At 33.1% G+C, this 10,363-nt stretch overlaps 1 protein-coding gene across 1 annotated transcript in view; it reads left to right on the top strand.

Annotated features, from left to right (window-relative positions):
- The window catches only part of LOC106461583 (SWI/SNF-related matrix-associated actin-dependent regulator of chromatin subfamily A containing DEAD/H box 1-like), a 42,142-nt gene that overhangs the window by 22,327 nt on the left and 9,452 nt on the right, over positions 1-10,363 (top strand). Inside the window, exons 6-9 of the mRNA XM_013921426.2 lie at positions 3,551-3,646; positions 4,561-4,653; positions 5,487-5,605; positions 6,298-6,480. Of these exons, the coding sequence (XP_013776880.1) occupies positions 3,551-3,646; positions 4,561-4,653; positions 5,487-5,605; positions 6,298-6,480 (491 nt within the window). The remainder of the gene's footprint in view (positions 1-3,550; positions 3,647-4,560; positions 4,654-5,486; positions 5,606-6,297; positions 6,481-10,363) is intronic.

The raw sequence follows: 10,363 nt of genomic DNA, 5'->3' as shown, positions 1-10,363 counted from the left end.
GTTTGTTTTCAGTAAAACTTTATATTTTATCTGTTATTTTCTCAACACTAACTCTATACTTGGTTGGTCAATTTGACCAACCTCATTACTTCCAAAATAAAACTAAACCTAAATTACTCTTTTTTTCTTTCTAGAATGACTTCAAATGTAACATGAAGCTAAATTCGTTTATCGTAACTAGCTTTACACTCGTAACAGTATACATTTACTTATAATTAAATTTTATTGTTTTATTGCTCTTTGAACCATGTCTAACTACTATTCATGCCATTATAAGTTGTAAATCACTTGGGGAACGTGCAGCTCATGTTATGCTATCAAATTGCCTTACCCACGAGCTACTCCAAGCTGGTTGGGTGTGTGCCTCATGAAATATTTTTGTATTATTATTATTATTTATTTTTACCTTGTCTAACCTAAAGGACGCCTATTTTTACACTTTAGTTACTTTTTATAATATTAAATAAAGAATAAACATGAAAAACGAAATAAAGTACTTACCCAAGTATTTTTTTTGATGTCAACTATTAATGACCCTACTTTTTTATACTAATGGTGGTAGTGCATTAAATAATTTTTATTTAATTAAATAATGCACCAAATAATATAGAATAATAACATGCAAAAAGCAGACAATTTTCTCTAACAATCACAATTTTTCTGGCTTTCTAACTATCCAACAAGAGTCGTTACAAATTCACCCAAGCTAGTCATTACCAATCGTATGACAACTAAACTTGTACTAGCAGTGAAAATGATTATTATCTATTCAGAACGTAATACATCTTTTGATAGATGAAAACCTTGGCTTTCTATTGGTTATAGGTAACATATAATTATATGTAAGAGAGAACTATTAACAAATCCTGAAAGAGAGGATGTGACAGGTGGGTGTTGCAGGAGGGGTCAGATGTTCTATTTGATAGCTCTGTAACTAAACAAAATTTAAGGCTATAAGAATTCTTGTTTGTCTGAGCAATGATGATTTTATTTTGAGTAATTTATGTTTAATTTCATTGTTGTTGGAGGAGTGGTGGATAAACTAGAGAAGAGGAGATACCTAAAGAAAATGTGTCATGTTTCACACTATGGGAAATTCAGGATTTTTTATTAATATTGCCTTTTAGAATTAAGAACTTAAAACTTATAAACTATTAAGAAATGGGTTATTAGCTAAGATTTTATGCTATACTAATTGGTATAACATAAACAAAATGTAGTTTAATAAAATTCTGAATGCAAGACACTAAAATCTTGTGTCACGTGCAGTAAAGGATACCTGTGGTGATAGGGTTAAAAGGAGTTCTCGGGTTACTAAAGTCAGCTGTCAGGCCATGCACACATTCCATCCAGCACTGTCTAACCATGCTGTTAGTTTTTCTGTAGGCAAGACCACCCTCGCCACCACTTACTACGATATCTCCCATCATCATTGACAAACTCTCGTACGACTGCTCTCCCTGACAAATCAGGGACTTTGTTCGTAGATACAAGCACCCAAGTACGCCTACTTTCTGATGCAATGAGGAAACTATGTAGGGGTGGAATACTCCTACAACCTGTGACTCACGATGACCTAAAATCTTTATGCAACCCATGGAACTTGGGCTCCCCAGTCATTTGCCAACCTCCTAAAAGCCAGGCCAGCCTCCACAAAGTCTTCCTATGAAATGTAGATTTAATCATCACTACAGATGAAATACTCTCCTTCCTTGAACAAGACACCAACTATAAAATCCATGCTGTCCATAGGATCTTTTCAAAGAAAAATGGAAAATCTTCCCTCTATATAAAAATCATTACTAACTCCAGGAATACTGCAGATTACATACTCTTCCATGAATGCTTCTATCGCTCCTTCAAATACAAAGCAGAGGAACCACGTCCACCCCATTCACACACACCACTACAACTCTGCCTATTTCACCACCTCGACTGAACAACCAACCAACTAATGCTAGACCAAAAAATCAACCTCAGATCAGTCTACACAAACCAGCTCGCCATTTTTCTGAGCTTTTTCCATCATGACAGACCAAGCCACTCAGACCAAACACTTCCAAAGAAAAAAATCAACTCAGACCCAGCCACCTACCGAGCCCCTCCACGATGACTAATTTCACAAATGCTATTTCCTACTCCGACAATCATACATGGCCGCCTCTCACAAGAAGAATTTTCAACAAGTCATGCTAGCCCTTTGGCCGGAACCACAACATACAGACCACCCGTACCTTCGTCCAGCGAGGAGGACGACATACTCATTGCTATCTCATACCAAAAACCTTCTTTCAGCAGAACTTGTTAGTTCTGCTATACCCCATTACAGTTGACTATTCCATGGTAATCTTAGACCCTGTAAAGATAATTCCATGACTCCTTCCTTCTCATATTACCAAGTTTCTAAAAATCTCTCATGCTACCAATTCTTTCAAGATGGGCATTGGTCAGGTAGATTTTTCGGCACCTTGTCACTGAAAGTGGATTTTCTCAGGGCACTCCTGATTCACGCCACATTCAATTCTAGGCATTGGATTTGTAGATCCCCCTGCCACCCTAAAGGACAATAAGTCCTATGAAGGCCATTTATTCTGAGAAAAATTTCAGGACTTCACATCTGCCAAAATTGCAAACATCAATTTTAGCCCTTCATCTGTATCAAGAGCAGAGAGAAGAGATATCATACCGAAAGAACTACCATGATAATAATAATAAAGTTACTATAGTTTGAGAACTTGATATATATCATATGCACATTTGAAAAGACTTTACCTCAAAAATCTACTTTAAAAACTTCTGTAAAGCAGACGTCATGTGTGGGAACTTTTTTAAATTTCATTAAAATATGCAACAATGAAATTTGGAATAGGGAAATATACAGTTTATGTCAACATGTACATTAGAGAGGGGTAAGTTTAGATAGTACTATGCACTGCAAAAGATTTGAGGAATGGATCTATCATCCCTTAGAACCCCATCTCAAAAAGCAGTGTTTGTGTGTTAAGGTATTGTGTTAATTTTTTCACTTTTTATAGACAATTTAGAGTACTGATATTGTCACCCTGTTGAGTTTTAATTCTTGCCCCTGAAACCCAAGTTTTGAAAGCATTGCTAGATCTTGTGTCTGTTGCTAGATATGTTGATCAGTTTTTCATTTTTTATCATACATTTGACTCAAAGTGTATTTTGTACTGAAGGTGTTTGATGCATATCACATGTTGTGGAATAGATTTAATCAACTTAGGTTTAAGCTTGCAGTCATTGAGACGCCTGCATGGCCATCGGATCAGTTAAGACCTTTATGTACCTAATATCTTACTTGAGTATTCTAGGTAGGTCACATAACTGGTTTTATTAACTTAAATAGACAGCATTTCACTTACAGTTTATAAAGTTTGTGAATTCAAGTGCAAAATACCACTGCTAAAATGTTTCATATGCAAAGCACAAGTTTTCCCCCAGTACCGTGTTTAATTTTTAAAGTATATTGAAAGGTGGGATTTATCTAAAACTCTCTTAAGTGAAATAAGTAACTGATTGATTGTTTTAGGAGCCAACTCACAAAGAAGCTGATGAAGATCACATTGTTGAAGACCTGCAAGTTATGTCAGATTTTGAGCTTCATTCTCTCTGTAAATTATACAAGGTAAGCAGAACTATAATCTTTTGTTTGTTGGCATACACTGTAGATTATAAATGGTTAACAAGATCAGATTTTATTACTTTCAGTATGTTAAACATCCTGTAAATATTTGGTTAGTAGGACTTATGAAATAGAAGTGTTATTAATATATTTTTTAGATTATCCAAAGTTAACAGTATTTATCACTTGCAGGCTATAATACTCTCTGAATCAGGCAAAATTAGCAGCTTTCTTATTATTTGCAGGCTATTAATACATTTTATGAGGTATCTACAGATATAAGTATTTTATCACATAAAGTTTCTTAATACATTATGTAAGTTCTTCAAGATAAACATTTTATTACATACAAGTTTTTATAAGCTGGAAAGTAACCTGACTATACACCCATGGGCTTTTGTGTATTTGAGTTGCTTAAGCATGATCTTGAAAACCAACATCTTCATACAGTTTCGAATTCATACCTGATGATGGCAAAAACCTTGTCGAAACGTTGTACATTTGCTGTTGTGTTAAACTTATATTAAAGTTTTTCTTCATTACTCATTTAAGCCATCTCCAGCCATTATCTACATACAGTGAAAGGTCTCAAGATGTATGATCTAAGATTGACCTCTGATCAGTGCAGATTGTGATGTTGAGGAATTGTGTGAATCAAAGCAATCAATTTGTGTGCAGATGATAATGGGAAGCAGTGTAGAACCAGGAACATCATTTTATAAAGTGTTATTAACCTTTTGTACACTAGACTAAAAATATAGATGTTGTTGGTCAAAACGTTGCCTTGAGGAGAGAAAAACAAGTCTTTATTAGTTACCATTCTTGTTTTAAACTTGAACTAAACTTCTTTTGTATTGATTCATAATTGCACAGATGATTATCAGTGTGAAAGTTATAATATTTCAGATTTTTTTCAGACATTGTTTTCATTTAAACTAAGTCCTGATGTTATATGTGACTCTGGAAAATTCAAAGAGTTGGACTTATATTTCAGTCAGTGGCAAGAAAATGTAAGTTCATTTTATTGTTTTGTAGTAGCTAACAAAATATTGTTTGTCTTAATTACCAAATCTTTAATAAACTTATAGGTGATAATAATATGTTTTTATTTGTTTTATTATGAGTGTTGAGAAACTTTTTCACCAGTAAGTTTATCATTCCGTTAGCTGATTTTTTAGGTTTTAACCATCTCATCTTTTGAGATGAGTTTATAAGTTTATAAACTTATTAGTTTATAAGTATTAAAAATTTCATATTATTCACTGACTTGTAAATGCCAGTGAGCTATTTCACTAACCAATTTAGTAGTGTCAATTAACTGATTTCTGTCCTTTATTTTTAGCTAATTTATGGGTGTTAAGAAACAGCTTTACTAACTGACTTTTAGTGTTAACTTATTCCATTGGGTGATTTGTAAGTGTTAATAAGTTATCGCATTAAGTGATTTATACACATTTTTAAACTTCTCCAGTAGCTGACTTTCTAGTGTTAATTAGTTCAATGTGTTGAATTACTGGTATAACTAAGCTACTTCATTAAGTGATTTATACAGACAAATGTATTGAAGTTTAAAATTATGTGCTGGTGAAATATTATAGTAGTTTTTGGGTTTTTTCCAACAATCTTAAACCTTAAATTTTTGTTGTGTATGTTAGAAAAATATATTAATCTATTGCTTTGACAAATGTTAATATTAAAGAGTTTTTCAGTTCATTTTCATCTGTTGATTGAGTCTTGAATAAACTGTTGAAAGTATTTCAGTAGATTATGACCTATAATAAAACTTAATCTGCAAAGATGTGCAAGTGTTATTCTTCTGATTAAATTGACTATTCCTTTCCAGAGAAGCAGAGTTTTGCTGTTCAGTCAGTTCACAATGATGCTAGATATTGTGCAAGAATACATGGAAATCAGGAACCATCGATACCTACGTTTGGATGGCTCTACTCCAGTGGTTGAAAGGTAAACTTTTCTCATTTGTGATTTCATACCTGAAGAGGGGACAGATACAGTTGTTTGCAATGATGTTTCATTACATAAATAAAATCCTATTCATTTTATCATTTGAGATGATTTTAGAAATATTATGCATATTTTTTCTAACTAATACATTTATGGCAGAACTAGCCATTATCTTATTTTGTAAAAAGTTAAATAATTTAAGGTACAAAATACAAAGCAATTAGGATTAATGTTTAATTTGTAATGTTTTCCATAATAAATTTGTTAGTTTTGAATTAATGGTTGTGTACTTCTGATGATATGAGAAGTACCTGAATATACCTACCTTTCTTTTGCAAATTGTGTTATTAGTATTCTAGTGTTGAATTTAAGTAAGGGAACAAGATGGTTGCATATATTTTTAGAATATATTTCATTTATCAATTTCATCATTATTTTTTTTTTTTCTGTTGAAGAAAAGTAGTTTCATACTAATGGTTCCTTCACACAAATACTAAGAATATCTATATATTGTTAATATTTCCACTGTAACTGCTGAATAATGGAATATGTTTTCCTTTGTAGTGATGTAAAACATGTATTAAGACTTACACTTTTCATGGGGGTTTGATGATTTTGATAAATGTTATGAAATATGGAAATTATTCAAAGATAACAGTGTATTTCTTTGTTGTTGTGCTTGTTTTTTCTAGACAAGAATTAATAGACCAGTTTAATGATGATCCAGATATATTTGTTTTTTTGTTGTCAACACGTGCTGGAGGCCTAGGAATAAACTTGACTGCAGCAAATGTAGTCCTTCTCCATGACATTGACTTTAATCCTTACAATGATAAGCAAGCAGAAGACAGATGTCATAGAGTTGGACAAGAAAAGTAAGTTCTTCAAGTGTTTTATCTAGACAATGACAATTTATTGGTGTTTTACCATGCATAGGCAAGTTCTTCAAATGTCTCATCACACAAGTAAGACAAAAAAAGTTAAGAAAATGTTTTATCCACCAGAGTAAAACAAGATGAGTTCTTCAAGTATGTTATCATACACACACATTAGAGTGTTTTTTTATTGAGAAAAAGTACTTGACCTGTTGAAGTTCTAGAACTGGAAGATCTGGAGTGACAACTTGACAAGCACAATTTTAAGACGGCTTTTAACTGAAACACTTTGAAGCATCATGTCTCTGCTCATTTCATATACTTATGTAAAGTTAAGCTATTAATTATTTTCTATTTAATAAATAAAAATTACAAAAATGCCAGAACACACCCAACCTCTCTGAGTGGTGTTCTTGCCTGTCCTGAATACACAAGTAAAGTATGTTTCCAAAGTGTCTTAATGAGTGAAACAAAGTTAAGTTCTTGAAGTGGACTATCCTAAAAAAAAGTAAAATGTCTTAAAGAGAGTACTCATATTTTTAAAGTGTTTGTTGCAGAGTAAAGTGGATAAGGTACACGCACTAGGTCTATTAAAAACTAGAAATACTATGTTTACTAAGTCTCTGTTACAGAATGACAGATTGTATTCATAAAGCTTGTCCATTGCAAAGAAACAGATTTTATATATTTATGAAGCCTGCTTGTTATAGAATAGATAATTTGTCAACACTTCATTATCACAATAAATATTTTATTTTACCAATAAATTTTTGAATATCTTTATAAACTGATCTTCAATATTTTTTCTAAGTACACAAATAATTCAAGTTTTGTTTTAAAGCCCTTACTTTTTTAAAATATTTTTATGACAACAGGAATAATCAGTCTTTGTAATTACAACATAGTGTTAAGCCTTCTTTTTTCATATTATTTAGTTCCATTCATTTTTAAGAAAAAAATATATCTTTTGATGTATAATGATGTTTATTATCTTATCTTCATCAGTTAACTATCATTACACAAAAAGTTAGTAGTTCACAAGCCAAGAAGTTACTGTTCTTGTAGTGGATGTTTTTCATAATTTTCTACATCTTAAAATTTCCATGCTAGTTATGGTGTTTGAAACACACATTTCCTGTTCAGACATTGATTTGTATGGATGTATGGCATGTTTTAATCAACTGTTGTATTTAAGTAAACATAAGAAATTGGTTCATCAAGATTTATTGAAGGAACATAAGTCATTAAAATTTCTTCATTTTATATATTCCAAAGTTTTATTTCACAGAAATTCCCAGATAAGTTTTGTGAAGAGTGTTGACTGTTCTGAGTGCAAAGTGATTTTCATATTAAGATTAAAAATAATTTTATTAATCTGAAAATTTTCATATTTCATTTGTGTAATCTCCAAGGCCTCCTAAGTATATATATCAAATTTTTTTTGTTTTTCTTTCAGAAAAACTATATATTTTATTAGTTATATTCTACTATAACTCGATATGAGGTCAGTGATTTGACTGACCTAGTAACCATGATATAAATTATCAAATAAATCAAAATTACCCCCTTTTCTTTTTACAATGACTGAAAATTGTAACATGAAACCACAACTGTTTATCCTAAATAGCTTAAAGCTCATAACAGTATACATCTATTTATACTTAATTTTATTGTTTATTTGATGTTTGAACTGTATCTAACTAATAATCTTGCCACACAAGTTATAGATCACATGGCAAACTTGTAGCTCATGTTACCATATCAAATTATGTAATGCCTGAACTACTTGCAAACATACCTCATGAAGTATTTTTGTTAATATTCTTTCATCATACCTAATCTAACATTATCTAATGTAATAAGTTTTAATTTTTACATTTTAGTTACGTTCATAATAATAAATAATGAATATACATGAAGAACAAGAAATATAATACTTACCTCTGTCTTCTTTTCTTCTGTTAACTGTCGATGAAACTTAAGCCTTCCTTTTTATATTAATTGCTACTGCACTGAGTAATTTTTTTATTTAATTACATAATGCACCTAAGAACACAGAATAATAACCCACAAGAAACAAACAATGTCCTATAACTATCATAATTTTTCTGGCTTTCTAACTGTGCAACTAGAGCCTTTAAAAATTCAGTTGATGTAACTCCCATAAGAACAAATTTGAAACTAAATGATGGTATAGATAATGCTGTGAAGAGAAAACAATGTAATACATAATTTAATAGATTAAAACTCTGGCTTTTTGTTGGTCATAAATGACAGAGTATGAAATGTCAGAGAGGACTATTGGCAGTTTCTGAAAGAGATATGTTACAGGTGGGTGTGACAAATGGATATGATTTTCTAATTTATCGTAACTTAAACAAATATGATTGAAGGTAAAAAAACTGTGCTTTGCCTGAGTATAGTCTATATTACAATAAGTAATCTACATTACATACTTCTCAGAGGGGTGATAAATACATTAGAGAAGAGGGAAGATCTCAAGAGCAAATGCTGCAATTCTCATACTAGAGGAGAGTGAAGATTTTTTAAAATATTTCCTGATAGAATTAAAACCTAAAACTTAAATATTAATATGTGATTCTGATACCTTCTCTCCTCTCACAAGATTAGCTTTTCCCATTTTGTGCTGCCCTCTATATGATAACTTTTTTTTTAAAATGCATGTTGTAAGCTTTCCACATCCCTCTGTTGGAATCCAAAGTTCCAACATGTCTCATGCAAATCATCATGCATCAACTATCCACCTATAGGAGAGCACTACTATCATGTGATGCATGTGACTCTTATGTGCCACTACTGAACTATCACTTCCTGAGGATTCTGTTGAGCCCTCGTTGGCTTTCTCAGAAATTATATCTCAGGTATAGAACGTTGTATCTCTTGCCATAATTATTTTGACCCACATCCTTCCTTATTGCTTGTTTCTACCTCTCTCCTTTCTTTTTTCCCTGTCCCCTTATGTTCAGGTTTACACTGGGCTTTTGCTGCTCCATTGGGTAATGGCATTGGTATGCCTACTCCCCCGCGGGCTTCGGGTTGGTCTGCTCTTGCGACTTTTAGGGCAGGCTCACAAACACTGGACTGCCAGTTGTAGGTTCAGTTTTACCTGTTTGGGGGGACGAGTCCCAATTTTCCTGTTCATCCTACCTGTGCCCCGTTTTCACATATTGGTCTTCCTCTGACACTCTTTGTAATACCTCACCCCAATTATTCCTGTCTGAGGCTATTCACAGGAACCCTTCTACTGTTGGGCACATGTTATTTTTGGCTCTAGCCCTACACACATGGCTCTCTTCTCTTTAGATGTTTGGGCTACGATGCTATATTCTCGTGGACCCATCGCCCAGCTCCATATATACAGGACCTTCTTATGGTTCCATTTTAAGATATTTAGAGTGTGAAATGATTACTGTGTCCTTGGAGTCGCAGGTGGCTTCTGTCCAACAGTGATCCACCTTTCACATTGGCTGTCCAGAGTCCTGTTTCTCGACCTTACCCTCACAGCCCTGCATATCTCAGCTTTCTATGGTACCGCAGTTTGCTGTTTTTCTCAGTGATACATGGTATGCAGGCAATGGTTCCAGTAACTGCCTGGTGAGTTCAGGACTAATGATAGCTTGTTTAGCAAATTTTGTTCATGAGAGGATCCTTTTCCTCTCCAAAGATTGGGTTCATGGTGTTCTGTCAGAGGGTTTCGTCATCCCCTTTCCATCTTACTCGTTTCCTTCCTCCTCCTCATTGGGATCCCTAGTCACACCAGCATCTATCTGTGGCAGTACTCAACCTCCTCACCCAACAGGTTGTCGTACCTGCTCCACGCAGCTCACATGGGTTTTACTCCCACCAGTTTGCCTGTCGTGGG

This window comes from Limulus polyphemus, unplaced genomic scaffold, assembly GCF_000517525.1.
Source record: "Limulus polyphemus unplaced genomic scaffold, Limulus_polyphemus-2.1.2 Scaffold992, whole genome shotgun sequence".
Classification (NCBI taxonomy): domain Eukaryota; kingdom Metazoa; phylum Arthropoda; class Merostomata; order Xiphosura; family Limulidae; genus Limulus; species Limulus polyphemus.
This window is presented reverse-complemented; position numbering and strand designations above follow the sequence as displayed.